The sequence below is a fragment of the Patiria miniata genome, unplaced genomic scaffold (genome assembly GCF_015706575.1).
Source record: "Patiria miniata isolate m_02_andy unplaced genomic scaffold, ASM1570657v1 HiC_scaffold_24, whole genome shotgun sequence".
Lineage (NCBI taxonomy): Eukaryota > Metazoa > Echinodermata > Asteroidea > Valvatida > Asterinidae > Patiria > Patiria miniata.
In genome coordinates, this window is record NW_024037063.1 from 21,756,874 (window position 1) to 21,784,331 (window position 27,458).

General features: G+C 39.3%; 2 protein-coding genes across 8 annotated transcripts; one reads left to right on the forward strand and one right to left on the reverse strand.

The window, feature by feature from the left end:
• On the forward strand, positions 1–5,489 carry LOC119732173. Its single transcript, XM_038205593.1, has 3 exons — positions 1–290; positions 1,736–2,240; positions 3,148–5,489. Exons 2-3 carry the CDS (start codon positions 1,839–1,841, stop codon positions 3,316–3,318), a joined length of 573 nt encoding a protein of 190 aa, XP_038061521.1. The 5' UTR covers positions 1–290; positions 1,736–1,838; the 3' UTR covers positions 3,319–5,489.
• Positions 3,461–27,317, reverse strand: LOC119732172 (leucine-rich repeat-containing protein 74B-like). Of its 7 annotated transcripts, XR_005271517.1 has the most exons (16): positions 26,917–27,316; positions 24,219–24,369; positions 22,264–22,287; positions 19,719–19,891; positions 18,632–18,739; positions 17,762–17,855; positions 17,607–17,656; positions 16,806–16,973; positions 15,822–15,937; positions 12,438–12,516; positions 11,611–11,706; positions 10,417–10,659; positions 9,424–9,509; positions 7,275–7,367; positions 6,422–6,454; positions 4,494–4,597 (listed from the first exon to the last, which is right to left on the reverse strand). XR_005271517.1 is itself a non-coding variant. In XM_038205591.1 (15 exons), the coding sequence occupies exons 1-14, from the start codon at positions 27,058–27,060 to the stop codon at positions 6,424–6,426; spliced, it is 1,563 nt and encodes a 520-aa protein (XP_038061519.1). In that variant the 5' UTR covers positions 27,061–27,316; the 3' UTR covers positions 3,461–4,597; positions 6,422–6,423. The 7 variants fall into 7 exon arrangements, 2 of the variants coding, with proteins under 2 accessions (XP_038061519.1, XP_038061518.1); XR_005271516.1 differs by lacking the exon at positions 6,422–6,454 and having other exon boundaries at positions 3,461–4,597; XM_038205591.1 differs by lacking the exon at positions 7,275–7,367 and having other exon boundaries at positions 3,461–4,597.
• Positions 27,318–27,458: the final 141 nt, after the last annotated feature.

Below are 27,458 nucleotides of genomic sequence, written 5' to 3' on the forward strand. Positions count from 1 at the left end.
TATTGAGGGCGCCAAACACGTTTCATTGCCGGCCGGCCCGTCGATTTGTAAACAAACGCGCGTAATTCGTAGTCAACTAATTTTGCCATTTTTGTGTTTTAAACTCTGTCAAAATACTGATGTTTAGTGATTTCATTTAATGATATGCCAATCTTTCTGCATGTGGGAAGATCGTCAGATCAAATGAGCTGTAGAACTAGAAGGATCGTCAGCTGATCGTGTGAAATCACTGGACACGGTTTCATCATCAGATCATGATGATCATTCATGAACATGATGAACTCTTGAAGTTAAGTATGCACTGCCTAAATAAACTAGTTTAGTTAGCCTAGAGAGCTCGATGTCAATTGTTGTTATGCTTGTATTTCTAAGTTGTATTAGGCATATTTTCTGGAGCCTTAAATCATAACATATGTCTCCCCCTCCCTCCAGGCCAGAGATCCAATAGTCGAAGTTTGGATGTTCCAAAAAGTGAAAGTTTTAGTTTTCAAAGTGGCTATCGTTACAGCAGCTGTAACCATCGTTATTGCAAAATCACTGGCATTGATGCAAATCTATATCTCATTTATACTACCGTCCAAAAAACTTGGACCCTACACGCCATTTTAACATTGGCACATGGTTTGAATATCACCAGACTTTGTGCCAATGTTAAAAAGGGGATTTGTAAGGTTTAACTTTAAAACTGTCCAACCAGAATGTTTAGATAGCTCAATTGCTTGCAAGTTTGACCATTGTGCCGGGGACTCGGGTTCATAACCAGTGCTGCGCTGCTAAAAAAAAAATTCTCTCATTTTTACATAGTTTTCTGTACCCCCATTTTTAAAAATAAAATTAGATTCCATTTTCTTTTTCACAGTCCGTTGCTTTGGGAATTGTTAAAAGGGAAATCAAGTCTGAGAACCATTTGGTTGAACGATAGTCCAGTTCTAACAGCTACAGATTCTGACATTGAATACTAGGTCAGGGAGCCAGATGCATTTAGATGGTTGCGTAATGATACCCGTTGATTAACGCGATACGACTGCCGTAACAATAGCCACTGCTTTAACTTCCCCATCATGCCCATGTGCCTGGGATATTGCTGTGCTATCGTAGCCACATCTCCCACCTAGAAAAGTCTGCCAATTCTTTTCCGGATGCAAGAAAATGTAAGGTTTTGAGGTATTGGTTGTCTTCTATGACCTCTCAGGTTTTGTGCCCCGAGTTGATTAGGTAATCTTACCTCAATATGTAGAGTTGACTGATGGTAGCCATGTTGAGTGTCAGAATTCAGATGACCCCAAAGCTGTGACATCAGGTGATGTAAATCGTCTTGCTCTGGCCGGCACGAGTTGCAATGCGATGGCTGTTTCATGTAAAGCTCCAATGACCACACTCCAACCCAGTCATGTCGTTGCAGCTGTGTGTGTGACGTATCAGGGGAGAGGGTACCAGCCTAGACTAATCCATTGTACACGACCATGTCCCAGTGTTTAAAAAAAAAGGTCCAAAATACTAGGACTAGCCCACTACGTGTACTTTGTGAGGCCTACAATGTACATCAACAAGTGGACGTGGTTTGATGTTTAGCTCAGCTGCATCCTAGCTATATAAATTCTACCTTAATGACTGTTAGATTTTTAAAAATAAAATTACAATGAATTTGGAGCTCAGGATTGGCCGGCCAGTAATCAATACCTAATGTTCATTTTCCAGATCTTGATGTGTTAGGCCTATCTTTTTAATTTTCCAGACATGTAGCTGATCAATGCTGAAATACCAACTGCAATCCGAGCCTACGACAACTGATAATAGCCAGTGATTTCTGACAAATCAGCCCTGATCACTGAGCTGCCATGTCCAAACCAAAGCACTATGCTCCCGTCTTGCAGCCTGCTGCTAAGCCTAAGACTGTTAAAGGCAAGAAAGTTGCATCTAGGAGGTCAGCTGAAGCTCAGCCATTGGCAGAGCCAGTCTATCATTCCACAGTGGCACTCGGACATCAACTCAAGAACTTACAAAGGATGGAGTTTGATGCTGAAGGCGGAGTGCTCAAGGCGTTAGAGGAATCAGATATGGCTAGAGTGAACTTTGCTGAGAAAGTTGCTGAAGCAGTTAACGTCTCAAAGAAACAAACTAAATATTCAGGTCTTATTAGCGTGAATGTGCCAGTAGAAGCCACTATCGCTCAGGAGGTGGAGGGTCGTATGTCGAGACTGAAAACCAGTCACAATCAAGCTTGGCGTAAACCCTCCAAGGTATTTTATGGAACCATTGCTGGAGGTGGGGTTATTTTATAGCTATATTAAATTACCAGAGGGTTAACTCCTCATTCTCACGCGGCAGAAATAATCCTTCCTGGGCGAACACGGTTTGAATTCATGTGCATGTTTGTAGAACATAATGACATTAGATACTACATTGTATATTTTGAAAGTGTATTCTAAATGCAACGCGCAAGTACAACATACCCAAACAAATTTAATAAACGCGCCATGACCGTTAAAAAACGAACAGCGAAAATCATCTGCAGCGGATACGCGCACGCATTTGCATTGTTTGCGCAGAGCAAAATGAAACGCACATTTACTGATTGAGATTTCAGTTTTGGGCATATCACCTTCGATAACGCACCAGTATTGAACACAAATGCAGATTTGCAAATAGCCGTACAAAAGCCGAAAAAAAAAATTCGAGTTTTCCATAGATTGTGCGCAAACATGGATGCACCCAGTAGGCATCACTTTGTACATCGAGTCAGCATTCCAGTAATTTAATATAGCTCTATGGGTGATTTATAATAAATGCCGTTAGTAGTGGATCTGGTTGGGTGGAAAGTTGGAACGTAAAGGAAGCATATTCAAAGTACAAACCTCCAACAAATTTCTCAGGGATTTCAAAGTCATGAAACGGCAAATGTTCCACCTTAAATTGTAGTGCAACACAGTGGAAATAAACCAAGTCGACTCTCGTTAATTGGGACACCAGTCCCATTCATTGTGCACATCAATGCACAGTCGGGACCAAGGCTTTATGTTTGTTATAACCAGAATTTGTATTAACAGAGTTTGTACTAACAAGAGTCGACTGTATATGTGTATTTTTAAAAATTCCAGATTTGTTTGAAATTTTTAATTTTTTTTCTCTTCTTTTTACTATTTTCAGGCATCAGAGGTCCCTCCTCCAAACATCAAGAATGTGTTCACCCCTAATTTGATAGTGGAGGAACCCATCATGGATGTCCCAACATTAGCCTCTCTAGACGTTCGGCCTGAACCATGTTCTCCCAAGGTAGCTTTTGAACTCTACAAACACATGATGTGTTGGGACTCATGAGGCCTGCATTCAAACTGTTGCATACAATGGACGTCAAAAATAAGAAGAAAATGATATTTGAGAAACCAGATTATGAACATTCAGGCCATTTCAGATAACATACTGAGCAATTTCATCAAATAATTGGCAAAACAGACTTTTATTTTACTGTGTCTTTTTTTTATTTGATCTCTGCAGCTCTTATTTACATAAACTATGGTAAGATTTTATATACAAATAAAATACACATGCACACACACACAGAATGGCTAACTGGCTTATTTCGATCCCTCTTGAACACTAAGATGTATCAAATGTAGAAAAGTAAAAAGCTATTTGCAGTTATTTTGGTTTTGTGAATTGACTAAGTTTGAAAAATGTATTGTGTCACATTTTTGTTTGCATTTGTTTTCATGAACATTACATTAGTAAGTGTTTTAAGGTAAAAATATTTTGATTTTTTTTGTTGCACAAACGCATTCCCTGCCAATTATTCAATCAAGTTTAAAAGATTTTGTTTCTGCATTTTTAATGGCAAAATTACCTTTCACACACAACAAAGCAACATCAAAAGTTGTCAGAAAATCTTTGGGACGCCTATACATTTTTATAGTGAAATGAACAAACCTTTTCATTTGCCTTTCTGTTATTTAAAAAAATGCAAAATCTAGGGCATTTCAGAGCAGTGCAAAACAAAATTTATGCAAAATGTAAAGACTACAAGGAAGAAGGAAACAAGCAAATAGTTTTACCTCCAAAACAAAATGTCCACAGAGAATTTTACAAAATGTGAAATGAGCCCAAGATTTGTGAGCTGGAAGCATTTTTTCTGGGATTCCGTCTTCTAAAGCACTTTTTGGTTCGCAGCACAAACGTTGATAATAAACAAAGAAATTAGGATTTTAAACATATCTGAATGAAATGGCATCAAATTCAGATGGCCATTCTCAAAATGGCTTAAAACTAATAAAAGGTCCAAGTTTTCACATGGTATGATGGTTTGAAAACCAACCCTGTCCAATAAACGGGCAAATTTGGTGGGATACATTTGGGACTGTTATGAGTGCTAGGAGATTCTTGGATCGTGCAGGGTTTGCGGCAGGGTTTATGAGATGTATTCAACCATGCCTTTGATTTTGAAAGGTCATTTTGACGTGGACATTTTGTGGTGGCACTACAGAAGCGTTGATGTTATTAATAATTTGAGAGAGAGCTATCCACGGCTTCTTTGAATTCTTTGATTGCCTCTTCAAGTTGTTTTCCTTTCTCTTGTCCTTCCACGGTGCCAAATAACAGCTCACTACAAATAACAGGAGTAATCACATAATCATATCAAGCAATCCAACGCACAGACATCTGGCATAAACTAGGCTTCTAATGTGTCCCAAAAGTTTAAACGGACTTTATCTCCAGTCATTAAAACAGTAAATTTTGAATTTGAATGCAAAAAAAAAAAGATTGAAAGGTTTATAACCTGCCCATCAATACTATCACTTACCATACCCTTGTTTCACATTAGTTTAGTTGGATACATAATTATAAACTTAGCGCATCAAGTTCAAGATTTTCTGGCAAATTTACAACATGGCAAAATGCAAGGTCACATACTGCACATTCATAATGTAGGTTTTCTGTTATAAAGGTGTCATGTCACATGTACATGTTTGCTAAAATGGGCCGATTTCTAATAATTCAATGTCAAATATTCATTAGCTGAGAAGACAACCTAATATTCGAAAGAGCTGAATATCTAGACTGGATAAGCATGTTGTGTCATAAAATTAGCAATATTGATACAGTTCTAGGTGGGTTAACAAGATAATGCCTGCCACCATGTGTTAGCATTTTGTGCGCAGTACATTGAATGTGATAGATTAATAGTATCCAAAATAATAAGCATGTTATATTTTTTAGCTGTTCACTAATTTGTACTTGAAGGGTAGATTAAAATACTCTTTGCAAATTGCAGTGCACGACATACGAAAGCAGACATAACAAAACAAGTGTTTTTACATTGATTGTTTAACAGCTTTAATCTATTGACATAATTTCTCCATAATATTATTTTTTTGAAAAATAAGTACTTTATTTAGTTGCTACATACTGCACATGTACAATTATAAATGAATTAGCGATATTGTTAAAATGTTAATATTGTGGCACATCACAGGATTACAAATGTATTTGTTAGTTGTATTAAAATTCCACACTGTATATTCAGGGTTTTTTATTGCATATTTTGGCCGATTTCTAATTTTTTTTTATTACAATGAGCCGATGTTATTTTTCCTTGAGGATTTACTGTGTAAATAAAGCTTATACTGACAAAACTGAAATAAGAGAATACTTCCTTAATTGGCTTGTATTATTGTGGAATTAGATGTGACGTTCAAGTTTAATCAAATAATATACAGGGGAAAAAAATCAAAATATTTACATCTGTATGATGCAAATTATCACTGGTCCCCACATCTGTGTAATGCTTTTTCTTCACAAAACTAAGATTGGGTTACCAGTGACAGGCTGTGCACATTCAGATGTCTGTTTTGCTCTTTTTGTTTGAATTTGGAGACGGGAGGAATCCATCAATGCCTCTACACAGAAAAAACAACAACAAAAAAGAACCACAAACACACTCGGATTAACTCACACACAGACAATGCATTGATGAAGATATCAGACTGAAATAAACATTTCATATAATAAAAAAGGAAAACGCATTTGATTAGAGGTGCAGTATTTGATTTTATTGGAGGCAGGGATTAGTCTCGTAGACCATCGCAAGTTAAATTCGAACGTATTCACATACCGACAACGACTGACGCTCACGCGAAGACGCGGTAGCTTTTGCACATTCAGGAAGTCGTGCGTATGTCACGCGCGAACCAGTACAGTACAGTATGCGCACGTTGTGTGTCCCGTCCACGGAGCTCTCAAAAGAGGTAAAAACGCGCCCTCTTTTGTTGGCGCACGGAGCCCATAGTTATTCAACATTTGCTTATTCCAGTCTGATATCTTCATAGCAGTAAGAAAGATTAGAACACAGATTCATTGTTAATACGGCCATTGTCCCGTTTGTTGTAACGACGGGTTGAATGCACGCTGGTTAATACTACGTACTGACCTTTATGCCTTGGCAAAACCAAGGTAGAGCTCACTGAAGTAGGCATGCAAGTCAAAGATGATAGTAGTTAGATACATTGATCAAAACATCCATAAATCATTGTTGTTCACATGCAATAACAACAACTTGGTCAAGCAACTGATTTGGAGCTTTCTTGTTATTCAGCCATTTTTTTTGCTAAAACTTGCGAGAACACTGACTCCCATGCATCATGCAAGTTTAATGTACATTTTTAAAGACAGCTGACTGGCAAAACAGTCAACTTATCAAAACAAACATTTAAAATGGAGTATTTCTTTGTACAAATTTCACAGCAAATTACCAACGCATGCATACAATTCCAAATTTGATTATTTGAGGCCTGCACACATACATGTGTTAATTAACAAGTCAACTTAACACTTTGTGGGAGTGTGGCGGAGTGGTTAGGGTTCGTGACTCGTGATCAGAGGGTCAGGGGTTCAAATCCAGCTGCTTGTACTGTCCATGGGCAAGCCACTTCACCTCCACTTGCCTCTCTCCACCCAGGAGTATAAATGGGTACCGGCATTAGCTGGGGAGTAACCTGCGACGGACTGGCATCCCATCCAGGGGGAGTAGAAATGTTCTCAGTCATTTCATGCTACTGAAACAGAGATAAACGCTGGCCTGCTGGGCCACAGTGGCTTGTAACAGACTTTAATAAGTATTTGTCACACCAGGAATTAATGGGTCCAAGGTATTAACTGAATACGCAATTTGCTCATTGCTCATTGGCTGATAACATTCCAGTCCAAATCAATTGTAACACGTGCACACAATACCATGGTAACTACCAACAAGGGTCAAGTGTCATAAGCATGCAGTCACTTACCTGACTGTGTCAAAGGTTAAGGGTCATGAGTGGGAGGGGCAAAGCAATGGAAGGGGGCGGGGTCACCTGGTGCTGAGGCCTAACACCATATAGCTACAATGAAACATTCAATGCTGAACGGTTACCTTGGTTACGCGAATAAGCGTACTGACACATAATACAGAAATACTTAAATCATGCAAAAATAAACACATGCATTCATGATAAACCAACAAGCTTAACAATTTTTGCTGTGTGGTGAAAAAAAATATGCAACACGCTGATATTCAAGGTTAGTTTTTCCAAAGCGTACAGCCGCTCTAAACATTTTGCATTAGCACTGCGTTATCTGCGTATGTTATGGTTTGAAAGCAAAAACCATCAAATTTGTCATTTTATTCTATGAAGTTAAAGTGTATTCAGCAATTAACACAATTCAGTGCAAAATGCACTGTGTACTTTGTTCTCAGATTCTAAAGGGCAAGACACAATGCAAGGCGAGGATAGACTGTCATCTTATGAATTAAATTTAAAATTAATACTAGGCTGCTCTATTTTTGTATTAATTAAAATCCACAAAAACACTAGCTTTTGATTTGGTCAATAATAGTTTTTACAGCAAAGCAAGCGCAGTGTAGATGCACTCAGTTCTATACTGCAACACAAGCATAACAACAAACAAAATAGCAAAGCCCCCACCCCCCCCAAAAAAAAGGAAAAAAAAGAAAAATTGATAGCAAACAAATTACAGATATTATGATGATAAAAGCTTAAAGAGACTTCAAGGAATATCATGAAATTATAACAAGCAAGTGTCATTCAGTGGAGAAACTGCAGGTCTTGACTACCCCCCCCCCCCCCCCCGACCATCCCCATCCCTACCCCAACACCCTGTTGTCAAGGATGATCCAACCAAGGTGATAAAGGAGAAAATGTTGAAATACAAACCATGCAATATGGGCAAAAGGAGTCGAGCAAAGTAGCAAGACGATGTGAATAAGATGAAGTTTGTTTAGGTTGAGAAGAGAGGATTAACAGAGCTGAATGTTAACGCTATAGTGATAGCTGCTGCTGACTGTAGGGAACCAGTGCAAAACATGGCTGGTTGCCGTGCCCCACGATCATGCACTAAGACAGATCGGTAGATGGAACTATGTAAAGAGAGGAATAGTCAAATGGAGGAAGGAAAGAGGAAAGAAGTGGAGATAGAAATGAGAATGCAGCCCAGAAATCAGCCTTATTCTCACGGTAATCTGTCGTTAGCAACTCATGCATCCACTGTGCCCATCTTTGTATTTTGTTCTTTCTTTTAAGCTGTGGCAGGAGCTTCAACATGTCACTTGGTGGTCGGTCAGTTGGTCGGTCGGTCTGTCTGTCTGTCCCCGAAAATTGATCAAAAATAATTCACCAAATGCTGTGCTGTGGTCATAAAATGCACTCTTGCTGACAGGTTTCGGAACAGCGATTGATCGATGCTCATGCGGGCTTGTTTTGCATATATGTCTGCCCCGAAAATTGACCAAAACAAGCCCATAACTTTCCCAAAAAGTATAACTACAAAGTTTTGATTTTCAAAAAAAGCAAACCGGCAAAATCAAATGAATACAATTTGGAAAAATGTTTATGAACATTTTGTAAATGGAAGCAAAATACATGCAGTAATGTTGTAGTCATGTGGTATTTATCACAGATCGCTATAAATCTAGGTACTTCTGAAGTATGGTGTTCGATATGTGCCATCGGCGTCGCATTTTTGGGCATCACTTCTTTAAGCTCTGGCAGGGATCGTTTTGATCGATTTCATGCAAGACTTTCATGCAAGATGGCCAGTGCACTCGCAGTTGTTTTTCTATAAATGCAAGGGTCATCTGATATTATGAGATAATTGTTCATGTCACTTGTTGCTGTATCTAGTGTTTCTAATTACAATTGGGTAAATTGAGTACAGGTGAAACACAGACAAAAGTAGCACATCTTCATTCAGTATTCCCCAATGTCTTCTGTTGCCCAAGACAACATTTAATCTTCAGTTTTCTCATGACCAAGACAAGATTCCAAATCATCCTGGAATACATGCTCAAGTCAACATTCATCGGATGCATGCACTGTGCTGGTGGAATAGTAAGAACATACACACAGATACATGTACATGACAACCGACATGACATACCTGTAGTTGATTTCACCGTCGCCATCTTTGTCCAATTCAGCAATCATAAACGCTATCTCTTCTTTGGAAAGGTCTATACCACTCTCCTGTAACATACAACACAACTCAAGGTCAGTAACTGCGAAAGGCTCAATTGCAGAGACGCGGCTACAATGCGGTCGAGCCAAAAGGCATTAACGCGCCTTAAGCAGCTCTCATATGACCCATGTCTTACCAAGGAGCACAGCTAGAGATTGAAAGTGATGATTTCTAGCAGAGGGATAAGAACCGGAGAACTCAGAGAAAAACCTCAAGGCACTGGACAGAATTAACGAACAACTCTACTCACATCTGGAATCGAACCAAGGCCACAACAGTGAACTGGAACTATACTTAGGCCAAACAACATTGATTTTTAGGTTTTCATCACTCAATTGGAAAAAATCTTTCGGGAGGGGAATTTATATTTTATATTTTATAAAATCCCTTTCTTCAAACCTCACAGTTTATAACAGACAGGTTTTCAGTTGACTGAGTGTTCAAACAAACAGCACAATAATTGGCCTACCCTTGCCATGCCAGCTAGATGTCAAACTTTGAACTTAAAAAAAATTACGACCATGGTTGTGTACAATATGCGCTCACTGTATGGTGCCTAGAGCGTTGTCCTATTGATACCATATCGACTCGTCATGGTTCCCGACTATGCAATGACGTCTGCATTAGCAGTGTGAATTCGCACGATGTGCTCAGTAAAGTCAGTATGTCGTGCACAATGTTGCGTGCAAATCAGTGCAACTGTGCCTGTGGATTTGGTGAGAAACTTGTCTGCAAAATGCACTTTTATTGAGGAAAAAACACTTTCAGAAAAATATAAAATATAAAATTAATTGGGGCAGGAGTGAAAATCGAGGCGGACGGTGATGAAAACTTCAAAATCAATGCTGATTGGACTTAACAATTCTTAAAATAATGCCAAATTTTCAAAATGTCAACAAGACATATTCAACTTACTATGAGTCCTTCTTCAAACTCGTCATATGTCACACTCATACTTCCATCTTTATCAAACTTGTTGAAGAAATCCACCAAGCGTAAGTTGTTCTTCTGGATGTAGCGTTGGAGTTTGAGCATCGGGTTGAGCTTCTGTTTGGGTTTGACGGTCTCCTTCATGCCGCCGTGATGGACCTTGATGCTTGGCCGTGTTTCCTTTAACTGATTGTAAAGATCTTCAAATTCTTTGTTGACTTGGATCCCCTGTCATGACGGAGTTATCAGTGATATGTGTCACATGTATTACCAGCGTTGTCAACTCCATCACAAGTTCTCCCAAGTCGTTCTGTTCCAAGTCAAGTCACAGGCCATTCCAATCAGCTTTGTGACCAGAATTTTGAAAGGATTTTTATATGACCTGCACCCGATTTCGTGTAACTCATTGTTACTTAAGATGCATCGCAGCGCTGTGACGCGTCGTATCCCTACAATGCCTGGCAGCTGCAACGCATCCTGCGATCCATGTCACAAAACACATCGTAAGTGCGATGCATCGTAGGTGTATTTATAGCACAACTCGGTGACTGTTTTATGAATTTATTCAGCGTACAGTAAATAGTCGTCTGATATTCAACAAAGAGTCATCAGATCTCCTTTCAAAAACTTTTAAAACGTCAAACAAAATGGCGAACGTTTGCTACAATTTTTAAGGAAAACAAGCTCTCAGTGGACTGTATAGCTACTTTGAAATTTCATCTGCAATATTCCAGGCTAATTCATTATTATTCAATGCAATTCTAATGACAACTTTACACACATTGTCTCGGTATTAGAGTCTTGCTTATGTATTTTTATGGCATAATACTGGCTAAGAAAGCAACGCTCCTTATTTTGCGATGACCTCTAGACTTGTCATAACTTGCAACGTGTTTACAGCCCTTGTCAAGGAACTTACGACACGTTCAACACGTTGCACGTTTCGCGAGTTGCGACATGTTACTCGGTTTGCGATGTGTCGCAGCGGTTCGTGAAATCGGGTGCTGACTTGTAATTTACACATGACGGAAACTATGGTTACAAATTGAGTCAGATACAGACAACGAAAATGAGATAATGTTAAAATCTGCAGTGTCTTCTAGGATGGCCAAGCGTGTTAAAAGCTACTAGACTGTCTGCCTCCGTAAGTTGGGCAAACGAATGAAAGTGTAAACTTACTGAAAAATCCAGTTCATCCATGATAGTGTTAGTGTTATCTTTGATGGCTTTTAAGATGGCGAATGCTCCTGCAGTTTGCATGGGGTTCTTCCCGATCTAAAGAAAAGTTATAGTTTACAAGGAATTAATAATATGACCCACTTAAAGGTAGGGTAGATCATTTGTGCAATTGTTTCTTGTTTGAACTTGAAGCAACAAAAGTGCTCAAAAGCTATAGAAGAGTGCTTTAAAACAACTAACCTGATGAAGTTTTAGCTCAGTGAATGCTGTATATTCAGAGAAAACAATGTTCAAAGATCTCGATTTCAATTCAAAAGTTGCCCAGTCATGTTTTGAATTGCGCAAGAAATCGGCATCTGAGACATGTTCTCATTTAGCCGATTGCAGCTACGCGATGTCACGCACTGAAACGACGAATTATAGCAACCGCGCACGTGTATGTCATGTCAATGCTTTTGCGCAACCATTCACGGATTCGCTGAATTACAAACCAACCACTGAGGGAAATTTCTAAAAACGTGTCACTTGACACATCTTTGGAAATAGCTTCTTTTTTGTCTTTTTTTTCTCAAAATGACAGCATGCCAGGAAGAATAATTTCACAGGGAGTTTAGTGTCATTACTATCTTTAAACCAAGTAAGTTTTTTCAACAATAATTTTGTCAGTTACTTTTTGGATCGCTGCAAATGATCTACTCTACCTTTAAACATCCTTTTTTTTTAAATCTGACATAACTGCCACCTGGACAGCAGTTCATTTATATCAAATATTGTACAATTGAGTCAGAATTCAGGAGCTAGCATTCTCTAATGGAGTGATTACTTACTCTCAGAATCTTGAGCGTCTCATTATTGCTCAAACCTTTCCCCAGGAAAACTGCTCCTTCACCAGACATTCTGTTATTCCTGTAGAAATAACAAAGACAACACGTGAAATGGACAACTCTGTAAAACTTGTCTGATTCCAAACCAAAACTAATGAATAGGAAATGCTACGGAGTGTTATGCATTCCTTCGATTCCTTATATTGTAGTTATTTCAAGCATGTATCGACTATTATCTGTTAGCAAATCTGTAACAAAAGTATCACAACTCTAACACCAGGTATTGTCCAAATGTAATGAGGCCCCTTAATTGAGCCCTATGACTACTGGTCCCCGACAAGTATAATTTTTCGGCCCCTTAATTAGGCCCTGCGTTTCTTGGCCCCTTAATTGGGCTAACATTGCTCCACCCCTGCAAGTTTTTATTTGTTTCCTTTTAACGTTTAACTTAGTTTAGTCTCATGCCTGCCAGAGTATCTATATATATATAAGAGAGAAGTTTACTCGCCTCCGAGACGATGTTTGCTCCTGAAAGGATCCGAGACCGCGGGCTCCCGCGGCGCCAAAATCGCTCCACGTCCGTGGAAAAATGCGAAGGGTGTCTTCCGCCGGGTCGGACACTTCGGGTCGTCCTAATTTTCCGGTACGGCCCGGCGATCCGTTTCGTCGATTTTTCGTGACTGCGTTTTGCGCAGGAATTTGCTGTCGTGTGCGCTTTCACGTTGACTGCCTGGCCGCCCCCTGTGCTGGCTTTTCTGCGTGTCTAGACTGTGCGAGGTCAGCGAGGTCAACGTAGGAGTTTCGTTTACGTGTTCTACTCGGCCGTTCTGCAAAAGTGTTCACCAAATGGTAGTATGGGGTGACCTTGGCAAAATATTTTTTCTCCATGGTGCGTGGCCACCAAGTGTCCCTATTGTTTCCTGTGCTTTGCTTGCCGCCCCTGCGCCGAGTGCAACGAATACTAAGAAGGACTACACATTAGTATGCCTTGCGCGGTCTGACCAATCGAAAGTCTACACTGCATAGTATTTCCGGGCTATGCAAAACTGTCGATGGCAACGCTTACTGCAGCCTGCTCCACACCCTGGAAACGAGGTTGGGTCTACGGTGTTCGCTATTTGAAGCGCAAGCATGTGACGTCGCGTGATAGAGTGCCATTGCTTCCATAATGTGTTTACAGCTCCATGCTTCCACCACCAAGGCTGAGCGTTGTGAGTTCGCTGCCCGCCACGTATAATTCAGTGTCGCGTTATAATTTCGGGGGCCTGTTTGGGGTCAACGAAGGATCGATGCATTGCTTCAAAATCGCGATCTTAACCGAAGTCACAAAAAAATCGACGAAAAAGTGTCCGACCCGGCGGAAGACACCCACATTTTTCCACGGACGTGGAGCCATTTTGGTGTCGCGGGAGACAGCGGTCTCGGATCCTTTCAGGAGCAAACATTTCTCAGAGGCCGAGTAAAACTTGCTCTTACATAGATGGTTGAACCAACTTGAATAAAAGTTAAATCGACTTTTTCCTCGCAGACGGTCTCGCAAATTGTAAGAAGTTCAAGTTTATGTTTGTTGAAGAGTCCAATACTGAAACTTAATTATGACCTTCCTCCATGATTCAGACCGTTTGTAATTTTATGGTAACACTCAACATTTTCATTTCAAATGACACCTTCACGTTTTATTGCATTATGATTTATTGTCAAAACTGTACAATCAGCCTTCGCCTGTGTACTCCAGTAACCTGTTTACTACGTTTTCCAAATGCGACTGCCTCACAAAATGCCCATTTCAGACCAACGGGAACATTTACAGACAGTTGCCATGGTACATAATTATCATGTGCGTAAATCGACAGGGGACAGGGGGAACCCCCCCCCCCTCACATTTTGAAGCGGGGGACATTGTTTGGTCCCCCCCCCCACTTTTTCTTCCCCGAATAAAAATTATAGCCTACAATAATGATTCTTTTGCTCAGAATACATGTAGCTGATTCAATTACCAAAACTTTAAAACATGGTCTTTTGCTCACATCGGTTTTAGTGGTCAGAAATTGCCTCAGATCACACCACAGAAATTGCTATTCTTTAACTGCATGTCTCCTCAACTTTATCCCCCATTCACATTTAACTCCCCACATTTTCATCCCCAACTCTACGCCCTACCCGATCTATGATCGGGTAAATCAGCTTGTTGTTTATAATACAAGAGAGGACCCCTTCCTGAAAGTGGAGTGACCCCTGGACATGAGGGTGCATTGGTTTGGGTGGTGTGGTCCAGCATGCTTTAGTGCTGTATCATCTACATGTACTATCAATTCCAACCGCCCTGTCTCTTATCTCCCTCTTTCAGCTCGCCATTTTCAAATCCCCTACCCCCCATTACACAAATAAACACTCTTACATTCAGTAACCTCTGCGGGCTGAATTCTTGGAAACTTTAGTTGGTAAAGTAAGGATCAATCAGCGCTAGAGTAGTTTTAAGTCACAGTAGCATAGACTTCAGGACAAGTCGTTAGAAGTGTTTTGTCCGACGAGGCCTCCGATAGTTACTACTGGCACGGCGCTCGCTAGCACTGTACTTTAATGCTTGTGTATCGTGTTTACATCAGCCATTGATCCGACATGTCTAACGCCTTGACTAATATGAAATCAGACAGTTATTACTCCATGTCCCAGCGAAATGCATATGCATTACGTTTCCATAGAGAGAGCCAATGATAAGCCGGCTGAATCGCTGGGAAGCATCCATTATTAGAGTGGGGATACAGTTCGCAGCATGTTTGATCAATGCATGTTTCTGTTTTTTCTCTCTCTTTTTCAAACGATTTTTGTTACAATATTATACACTCAGTGGTAAAATAGAAAATATAATGTTCAAATCGTTTTGTTTTTTTAACAAGAATATAATGATGCATGGATTCCAAATAACCCAAGAATTAGCTTTCGACCCCATGTGCAATCGATTCGCTGTTGCATGATGACGCACTCACCGTCAGTGAAATATGACACCCATGAGGTGCGTAAATGTCAGGTGTAATTCTTAGCCAATCAAAATTCCGTGATGTTTCAAGTCGGTAACTGGAATTATTCACAATGTTATTAAACCCAGGCATGCAACTGGGAATTTAGAAAAACGAGGAAACTCCAAATCAAACCAGACTTTGTACAGTATTTTTCAATTTGTAATGGCATTCATGAGAAGTCAAAAACGAGGAAATCAACGGATCCGAAAAGTTGCTTGTCTGTATGCTGCACGCTTCAACGTAACCCAGGGACAGTATGCAGTAGTCAGAGCCGGTGGTACGTCGGTGCAGTTTGCAGCAGCGCAGGTGGACTAAACCTGGCCAATTACCGACTTGATTTCAAGTCTAAGGAGTAAACACAACTTACGTGATGTCCAGTTCTTCCAAGGAACTATTCATCTTGAGTGCTTCACCTAATGCCTGAGCTCCTTCATTGCCAAAGCCATTCCAGGAGAGGTTCATGATCTTCAGACCGATATTGTTCTAAATGAAACGAATACATCAAAGGCATCAGTTACGGAGAGATTAAAGGGGACAGATGCTGACTAAAACCAAAGCAAGTTCTTGGAAGGCAAACCAAATCTCTGATTACCAAAAAACTTGCCCTTAATTCAATATTTATGTTTACAGACAACACAAATCCAAAAGATGGAAATGAGCCCGTCACTTTGATCCATTAATATCATGAATGCTTTAACCATTATACCCCAAAACATTCATTATTTAAGCACTCAATAAAGCTGCTTGTAATTATAAAGGAAATACTGTAGCTGATCAAGACATTGCAAATGTAGTACAGTGCGAGTCAGAATGATCTGGACCCAAGTTCACCAAGTTTTGTTGGCAAATAGAGTATATTGAGACTAAAACTAAGTGTTTTACATGAATGGTTACTACCTTGTCTTCCACAGGAATTCTGAATTTTTCAAATTAGTGGCTTTGGTGAGGAGTTATGCCATTTTCATTGAAGTGGCTCATTTTTCAGTCTGCACACGGAATTGGTTTTTCCTTTTTTAAATGTGTCAGTAACTTCAAGTGAGTCAGTCACCATGACAAAGTTTGTATTTGTTATTACACTGCTTCACATCAGTACGCGATTTTAATAAATTTGTTGAACCATGGAACCGTGGTCAGGGTGTTTTTTAGCGTGTGTTCTTTGCTAGCGATTTTCTTCAAAATGGAACAATCCTTCACCAAGTATGTCCAAAATACCAGCCTATAACATATCTCATTTAAACTTGTTTTGATAATTGCTACATATTTTTAATATTTTGTTTAAATATGGGTCCAGATCATTCTGACTCACCCTGTAGGAGCCTTATTTCCCACTCTATCTACTGCTCCATCTTACCATGATGCCTCTAGCCAGAGCTAATGCTCCTTTCCTTCTGACGTGATTCCAGCTCAGGTCGATATGTCGGATGCTGATATTTTCTGAGATTGCTGGGCCAAGCAGCAGACCGGCAGCCTCACTGAATTCATTGTGGCTCAGATTTAAGTACTCAACTTTGCTGTTGTTCTGAAATATAAAAAAACACCAACAAATTTCCATTAATGAGTCTATCTTACATTTGTGGTTTTCTTAATTTCATTCAGGTAATGAAACCAAGGATTCCTCATCAGTGCCCCAGGCACTGTAGCTCACAAGCCTGAAGAAACCTGTAGAGAGAAGACAATGAGAAGAAGTAACAGTTTTAGGGTTGGGAGGAAAAGCCCAGAAGAATATTCTGGGGAAAACCCATGGAATCAGGTAGGGACTGAAAACCCAATCTACATGTGGACCAGGGCAGGAATCTAACCTAGGCCACAGCGGTGGAAGGCGAGGACAGTTAACTCCTCATCAAACCACAAATAAAAACAATGCAATCATATTGTCATACTTTTTTTCAAAGGGGATATCTCATTATGAATTTCCAAAATATAAAGGGAATATAACAGAGAATGGACAAATAATTCACAACTGAATCTGTCAAAAAAATGTTTGACAGTCATTCTTTCTTCATCAATGTGAAAATAAATTTTATATCATTTGCCTTTGAAGAAGTCCTTGCTAGGTATGAAATATTGGGCCACTCTAATTTTCTGATTTTGAAATAAAAAATTAATTTAAGAATTCATTTTCATGTTCTTTTCTTTAAAACAATTTACTCACCAAAAGAACCTCAGCAAAATATTCTGCACTCTTGTCTTCAAAACTGTTTCCTGAAATGACAAAAAGTACATACCACAAATTCAAACCACTGCAAAATTGTTTGAATTTAAAATTACACTAAAAGTTACATATTTAGACAATATTGCCCTTCTTACCTTTTAATGTGAGATGTGTTAATGTGCTGTTCTGTAGAAGCATTTCACTCAGAGCTTTGGCACCGGTGTTACCCAATTTATTCTCAGAAAGGTCCTACAAGTATTCAAAACAACAAAAGCACAACAAATTAATTTTAAAATCTTTTATATTAAATGCTGATGGTTATTCAAAGTTTGGTTGTATTTTTCTTGTATTAAACCCGTTTCGGACAAAATTTTACAACAATCATATGATCCACTCTCCAACGGAAACCAGTTTTTCCAAGTGCACTACAGCCATGGGATTAGGCCTTTTCACAAGAGAGCCTATCAACCGGTTAAACTCAACCCTGGGTGAACTCGGTTCTGCCCCGGGTTGAGTTTTTGATTTTTCAACCCCGCGTTCAACCCCACATTGTTTCACACTTGTTTTGTGCAAACCGAGCTTATTTCGCTCGGTAACTACTGTTTTGAACCCTGGCAAAATGTCAGGTCTGGTTGAAAATCTCAACCCTGGTCTGCAGCAGGGTTGAGTTCAACCTGGGGTGAAATCAATTTCAGGGTTGGCGCTAGGTTGACGCAGGGTTGAAAACTTTTCAAGTGTGAAACGCTGCAGGTTTTCAACCCTGCGTTAACCCTGCATCAACCCCGAGATTTGTCTGGTGTGAAAAGGGCTGATAAAAGGTTGAGATGGAGAATATACATGTTCCCCCTTTGCTAAGTTGTTTTTTTTGGGGGGGGATGGGATAGTCTATTGGGCCCCTCTTCATGTTGCTACATAGCGCTTTAAAAAAATCAACTGTTTAAATAAAAATGGAGCACAGAATTCAATGAGAGTATTTTCTACTGGTTTTGGAAAGATTGGCAGACTGGACTATCTACTTCACTTACCAGATCAGTAATGTAGCAGTTTTCTTTGAGCATATCAGCAATGGCAACTCCTCCTACAGCATCCAGCCAATTATCACTCAGGTTCAGCTTACAGATTGTCGTGTTAGTCTGCATGAGAAAATAATCACTACGTAAACAATATGACAATATCGTTTAAGCACATACAGAGTGAGTAAAAAAGAAAGTGACCCGACTTAATATATTTATTTCCTTAAAAAGCAATCAAATTTGAAAACACCAATGAAGTATGTCCGAAAAGAGCATGGTCTTCCACTCATCTAAAAAAAAAAAGAATTACTGAAATTGATCCATGCTATCAGAAGTTATGAATGTTTTACTAAAAGAACCCATTTTTATAGCTGTCCATGGAGTGTCATTAGAAGCTATTGCACTGAATGAGAATTACAGATTACACGCAAGCATTCAAATACAAATGAGATTTTGATCATTTAAATCAAGACTGAAACATTATTTCTACTGTCAGATTTTGTGTAACTTTGAATACGAGGAAGAACTCATCTATTTTTTTCTGAAATATTCGTTGCAATTTTGGTATGTTTTCCTTTGCAAGTTCTCGATTCATCGAGGTGGGGAACATCCATGTTTCATTGTATTTAATGGGTATTCATCAGTTCGTAGAACGGTAAATGATCAGTGGTGGATAGCTGAATTTTGTGATCAATGTATTAAAATAGACTTAACTTGGGAAAAGAGTATGCAAATTACATGAAATTTGTAAAGTTACTAGTCAATAACCTGTACTTTATAACTATGGTTTTTGTTAATGAAATGGTGTGAGTTACATATTTTTTAAATATTTTCTCTAAAATCTGTCACTTTCTTGTTGACTCACCCTGTATACAAAAGTCATTCAGGAAGTTCAATGGTCCTAGACCTGGTGATATGATGATTCATAGCCACTACAGTCAGCTACGACTATGTCTGAATGACTTGGCTTAATTGGCTGATAGTCACATGCATCTATGGGAAGTGGCTGTGGCTACTTCCATTGGCACATGTGGCATTTCAGGTCATAGCCAAGTATCAGAGATGTAGGCTTTTTCTAAGACAGAAGGATATGGCTTACCACCAGGGATATAGCGATAGCCTTGGCTCCAGCAGGTCCGAGACCATGATGCTTCATCGTCAACTCAGAATCAGCTATGTGTCTTAGGAAGTAGGATACAGGAATCACACCGTTCAGCCGACACGCTTCTTTGTACGTTGATTTACCGGATGCGTCATACGCTTCCCGAACATCTACAATAAATTTCAGATTGAGATGTGTCAGATCTTGCTCTCATGCAGGACATAATAAGACAATGATGTTTACAAACACATATCCACAGCCGTCAACATTCTACTAAATTTTCTTCAAAATGCTGTTAGAATGCTTCTGTAAGAAGGACTATAAAGTTAATTTCAAAGGTTTAAAATGGATACTGACTAAATTATACATGTGTTTCAAATATCTGTAGGCCCATATTCATTAACATGCAATCATTAGTAACAATTTTTAAGTACTTATTTCAGTAATGAACCATCAGAAAACTGAAGGTATTTGGGGTTTTTTTTTGGTAATGTTTGATGGTTTGAAAGGAAAGCCCCTGTCACACTTTTGCGTATCCTAATTCCTTATGAGTTCCTTATCAAAATTTTTCAATACGCAGCCGTACGCTCAATTAACGTCGAAACGTTTTGATCACTTTGACTTATGTGCGACGCACATCTCGCATATAAGTAACGAATTCAGAGCATCCATTGCGTATGAGATGCGTATGAGTTGCGTATGCAGTGCACAACATTATTTTTCGGGCTGCGAATAGGTCAGTATCATTGATCTCCATATATGGAGATCAATGGTCAGTATGCAGTGCGCATGCCGAGCGTATTCCGGACGCACCCGACTTATGCCGACCGCATGCTTGAGGCACTTCTGAGCGTATTCCCGCCGCATTTCCGCTGCTCGCCGTTCAGCGTGCGTTGCATCTGCGCTGCAAGTACGCTATGTATACGTCCAATACAGGCGGCTCATATGCTGACGGGGTGCGTCACGAACACATAGCGTACTCGTAACGCACTCGACCGATGTGGGACCGATGCGCTGCGTATTTATAACTTATGACCTGCGTAACAGCGTACGCAGCGTAGTTTTGTGCATGCCCAAAACTATCCTGCGTACTGGGCCGTACCATGCTTATATCTGCGTACATAAAACCTACACAAAACGAAAGAGATGCATATGAGGTGCGTATTGTGCGTACGACTGCGTATGACAAAAATGTCAATGCGCAACTCATAAGGAATTAGGATACGCAGAAGTGTGACAGGGCCCTTAAGGAAATCATACATACGTATTGGTTTTTGTTTTGAAAGTTAAGGAAATCTTACATACGTATTAGTTTTTGTTTTTGTCCGTTGCATGCATTAAACCGAAATGAATTACCTTATCAAATGCGTGTTTTGAAAAAAAAACACCAAGGATTGCATGTTAGTAAACAAGAAATGTATCCATCAGGTCAAAAAAATCAACTAAAGTTGTTTTAATTGACTGAAGTTGCTTTCAAATAAATCTTCATTTTCCCAATCAGTTGGACATAAACAGTGGTTAATGTTATTTCTTCTACAAGATTATACACGTAATATCCAAATGTTAACTACATACATGTACTTCTCAATTTTCAGGGTGGGTGTTATACGTACATCCTTTTTGATGATGACTTTAATAGTGAGTGTTACATTTTAGGGGCGAGAGTATTTTGACCAGTTACAACATTTTAATGTTACTCCTTTAATACTTTCTGGTAAGCTGTGTGTAATATGAAGTAATAAGTCGAGAGGAATATACAAATCTGCAAAATCCTATTTTTGTAATGCACTAGGAAATAAAGGCACACAATGACAAGGATAAACCTTTGAAATATGGAGCATGAATTATTTACAACAGGGTAGGCTGAAAATAGAATATTAAGGAATAGTTATGCAATCTACAATATTTCTGCTTTTTCAGCACTAAAAACGGTTTCTGATTTCTACTTTCACATCAGATTAATTCTTGGACTATTGACGAGAAAGTGCACCTAATCTACTGAATTACATATCACCCGCACTGCAGTGAAATGACATTAAACATACTTTCGTCAGTACATTGAGTTGTTAGTGTGATGTGTTCTAGGGCTACAACCGTGAAGGTTATAATGGTATGGTTGCTAAGGTTAGTTTGGATTAATATTCGCATAAAGGCCAGTGGAATTTACAATTTAAGTACATGTATGAAATGCAAGATTTAAGTTTGGTTTAAATTTGGATTCTTTTCATCTGATGAGATCATTAATAATAAAAAAAATGACAAACAAAAACTAAGGACTTTGATAATGCTTTGAAAATGCGGTGTACTTCAGAAATGATTAGCAACCACCCAGAACGTTTTTAGCAAATTTAAACAATTTGAGTAAATTACCCTTATCACTAAGAGGTAACCCACAGCAACTGAAAGGATAACATACATGTACACGAGTGATATTTGCCATACAATTGAGCACTGGAGTGCCGGTATTAGCTATATCCACTGGCCTTGTTTACTGACTAAAAGGTTAATTAAACACAGAATACAATCAAGTCTTTATTCTTACTTCGTCTCAGTGCCAAAATGGTTTCTGTAGGAAGAAATGATTGCAGGAAACGTGCATGCAGGCAAACAAAGAATTTTTGTTATATAAAAAGGCTGTCAAATTCATCATCAAATTATCGGTATTATTTTAAAACACATTTTAGCTGAAAAATAATTTTTGATCTGAAATTTTCACATTATTGTGACAATTAAGTGAAATCGTTTAGGCTTGAATCCACAAATGTACTTTAAATTTGAGTGACTTTGATGTGCCGTCTTGATAAACCCTCAAAATCCCTCTTTTACACAAAACTTGAATATGTGCTGAATCGAGCCTTTTTCCTTCATGTGTGTTGGGGTGTGTGTGACCGTGTGTGACTTGGGGTGTGCTTAGGTGCTGTGATGTCACAGACATGATGTACATTTGTGATAATGAGCCAGCACAGGCAATGAAGCCACAACACATGCAAGTGAAATGGAAAAGTTTGGACACTCCAAAATAGGATGCTCACTTTAAATCAGATTTGCATTAATCTGTTATTACAAAGACGTGAAGGCTAAATGATCCAAAGGATTTTGCTACTCCTTCCTTGAACATTCTTAAAGTGCAGCTACAACCTTTGAACCTTAAACCCTTCATTCGCTCTCGCAGTCTCGGAGTCAGTTTTTCATAAAATGAGATGACAACTCCTTAATTGCTAAAATTCAAAAGGTGTCATCTATCATGTCACAAAGACTTTAGTATGATCCACTGAATGTGGTTTTGAAGAAGCAGCCTTGTGTTTGCTGGCCATAATCTCATAAGAAAGGATTCCTAATCCTAATTACTACTCAAACAGGATTAGACGCTTGGGAACTAATGCCTTAGAGCACTCTCTAAGAATCTTGAATCTAACTGTTGAAAGTTGTGGCACTGACAGCAACATGCAAATAACATCGATCGTTGGTCCCAAATACTACGCAAAGAAGTAGCGATGGAATAAAGGATGTTTGCATCCAATCTCTAAACAGCTTTGTCAATACAACAGCATCACAACATTTGAGACACGTAAGAGGATTTCATCAGCTTCTTCAAAATAAAAGCTTGGAGGGAAAGACAAGACTGAAAGTGGTTTAGAGAAACACTCTCTGCAACTGTTCTCTGCAGCTGAAATGTTTCAACGTCAGACTAAGGTGTCCAATGTTGACTTTGAGTTTGACTCGTTTTGTCAAAAAAGAATTTTTCTCTGGCTTCAAAGCAAATTCCTCTAGGACTCAAATCTACGCTTTCTTTTCAAATAATTGCTAAAAATGCATAAAATTCAGCGTTTGCACAGTGTATATTTATATGTTTGCAATTTTTGTATTAAAACAGCTTTTTGAGATTGATATTATTAAAGGGAATATACAACATTCGCTTTTGCTGTAAGTTTCAGAATCGATTGATTTGGGGGTTACTATTTTATAGCAAATATTGTTGCACTGACTTTTTTGAAGTTTTGTGTTTGTTGGTGCTGGAAAAACCAAGAAAAACAATCATCTTCTTGTAGTCTGGTTCCCTGACCCACTTATGATGAAACGGGGAATTGAATGGTCAGGAAACCAGTCTTACTGGCTTGTACCCGTTCATAGGAGTGCAACTGATTGCAAAAACAATGCGGAATAACTAAATATGGTCAATTGAAGACAGTTTTTGAAAACAAGCCAGTTTTTTTCCAACGCTGGTCGGCCAACCAGCGTTGGAAATCGTTACAAAAATACAACATTTCTTACATATGTCAGAACACCAGGTGCCATGATTTTACAGGATGCTTTAGACTGTCATTCACTAACAGCCCAGTAATGTATTTCATAATAATTTGGTGTTGTTTTTTTTTTGGAAATGTTGTATACTCCCTTTAAATTTTGATCAGAAGAGTGAAAATCTCTAATCTTGTCATTTTATAATTTTCACGTTGCATGAAGCGTGTATTTTTTATCAAGACCCAAGTGAATCACCTTCCACCTCGAGGTCCGTATCAAAACCACTGCTCTCACTGTACGTTGTCTCTGATTGGGCCATTTCATCAACTGGGGATTCGTTATCATCCACTCCAGACAGTCTGCTCTCTGGCCGAGCTGTCGAGCGACCACCCTTCCTCGTTATTGTCTGTAGCAGGTGGAATGATAAATGGAAAGGAACAAGGTTCAGCGTTTATCATTAGCAAAGATTCACACGGACTTAGACTGACCTTTTTGACTTGTAAATATGACACTGTCATTTAATGATTAATCCCAGACTGAAAAACACTTGAATGATAAATTACATTTGGTAAATAAGTTCTGTTGTGTGAAATTTATAGAATATTCTTTGACCGAATCAGTTATCATGGTTATTCCAGTGCATAGGAACAAGCTGAACTGCACACCGTGAAAGGAATCTTTTTGTGTCATAAATGCAATACCCAACATTCAACTTGTAAACATAAAATATGCCCAACAGTAATTCAAGTGGGTTTCTTGCAAGATTAAATTAAAGACAATATTTTTCTTATCAACAATGACACAGGGTGGCAAAAGGCCTTTACGTTTACTAACTTAATGCAATTAATCCTAACACGTATAAACCACAGGTAAATATGCGCTGGATATTTGATCACAAAATAAACACAAGTTGCTAGGATACTATCGAGAACGACTTAACTATCTGGATAATAATTGTTCAACAAATTGTACACAAAGGATAATTATTGACACAACAAACTCCTGTCTAGTTGATTCTCTTGGTGGTCCTTTTTCAGCATGAAATGTACATTTTTAGTGCCTATTTAATTATTTAAATTGAAAAAAATCTCTAAACAAATTAAGAATCCTGGACATGTTTTCCAGTGGTCCTTGGACCACACAGCACAGTCTCATTGAGATTTTGTTGCACGTGTCTGAATAACTTGGTCCATACAAAAGAAATCTTTCAACATTTGAACTGGAAAGATAATTTTATGTAGTAATACATGTTAAAAATGGCAATTTGTTGGATTTATCAAAGTTTAAAAAATAAAATAAAAAGTAGGCCTAACAAGGATTGAAAAACATTATGGAAAGAATGTTGCATCCTGACGCCACTTTTTTCATCATATATTATCTCAATGAAGGTCAGTCACTGCAAAAATGTGGAAAAGACATGAAGTTGGGTTGAGAAACATTTCCAATTTTGTTAGAAAAAAACTGAAATGCACTCAACTCTCCACAGACTTTGTACACAACCACAGAAGTGGTGTCAGGGGAAAAAATGTTGCAACCTGACGCCACTTCAGCGGTTGTGTCCACAGTCTTTGGAGAGTCAAGAAAATTGTCCAAGTATTTTCTAACAAAATTGGAAATGTTTCTCAGACCCAGATTCATGTCTTATCATCATTTTTGCAATCACTGACCTTCAATGAGATGATATATGAAGAAAAAAAAAGGCGTCAGGTTGCAACATTTTTCCCGCGTCAGGATACTACATTCTTTCCAAAATTATTGCACTTGAATACAGGGCATTAACATTAGTTACTTTTACTGGGGCCCCATTCCTATTATAACAGAACACAATTTCATTCTTAAAATAGTTTGGACGACAGCCAAAACTGGCAAGAGTGTCATATTTTCTCTAGATGCAAGTCCTGTTCAAAATGATAAAAAACAGTGTCATTAAATGTAAATAAAAAAAAAGACTGCTTGAGCCTGTAAATGTAATTTTGGAACGATAAACACCTTGCATTTTGTAAGACTCACTAAGAGAAGTAAAATAAAAGAATGAGCAAACCCCCAAAATAGCGGGGTCCTAAAAGTAACTAGGCCCTGTAAAAAGAAGCTCGAGTATTAAACTCCAGCTCGCACGAATGTCGGACACTTCACCCCATTTCCACGTCGCCCCATGTCACTTCGCCCCTAACCACTTCGCCCCATCCCCACATCGCCCCATCCCCACTTCGCCCCATTCCCACTTCGCCCCATCCCCACTTCGCCCCATCCCCACTTCGCCCCATCCCCACTTCGCCCCAGCTGTTACATGTAAAAAAAAATCTCATCTATTTTATTGGCTTAAAAACAATTCCAACAGATTCACTAATTGCTAACCAACGGAAAGAATTAGCCCACCAACATTGACCAAATAAACAATTCATAACCAACCTATCAAGCTATCACTCTCCCCTGCTGAGAAAAACAGCTTGAAGTAAAAGATCCAACTTTTTTCCCAACCCGGCTATACCAACCCGTCTCCCACTTATCTGAGAACGACAATACCTTTGACATCCTAATTTCACTCTTGGAGGAACCAATCTACATGGGGCGAAGTGGGGATGGGGCGAAGTGGGGATGGGGCGAAGCGGGGATGGGGCGAAGTGGGGATGAGGCGAAGCGGGGATGGGGCGAAGCGGGGATGGGGCGATGCGGGGATGGGGCGATGTGGGGATGGGGCGAAGTGGTTAGGGGCGAAGTGACATGGGGCGACGTGGAAATGGGGCGAAGCGTCCGACACCCGCTCGCACTGACTCATATGCTCATCGGGAATTCGACATTTCCTGATGAGCATATGAGCTGGAGTTACTGAAGCTTCCAAAAAAGGAACATTATTTATTGTTGTTTACAATGGAAAAGGGTGCATTAATATTGCCCAACACGCAGTAACGATAAGTGCTAGGCCCCCTACGTTTAAAACCTTTTCCCGAGTTACCTTGCGTTCATCACCGATACTTCCACGGCTCTTGGCCCGGCTCGGGGCCCGACTTCCCGCCGGTGTCTTGTTGGCATTCTCGTCCGTTACAAACTCCATTTCTGCCTCTTCCGTTTGCTCGTCTGGCTCATTTTCGTTCGACATTTTCGTCCCTTTAGTTCTGGGTCAAATTTTGCACTAAATTAACCCCATACAGAGAGACGCAGTGACTACTGAAGTATTACTTCGTTCTTTTCTAGTTGAAACCCCCGGGTTAGCGCTAGTGAAAGCGTCTAGCATTTATTGTGTACATCATTGCACACATTGTAGGCGTTCAATGGAAAAATGGCGCCCTTTGTGTGGACTGTTTGTGTTGCTATGGGGCCGTCCTACCGCTAATTGATTGATTGATCTCTGCACTTTGGAACCCCGGTAGTTTTTAGTGAAAGTTTATGTGCAGTTGAAAAAGCGCCCTCTATAAAAGGAAAACTAATTACTAACAGGTGTATAGCGCCCTCTATAAAGGAAAACCAATTAACTGCAACAGGTGTATGCAGTCTATC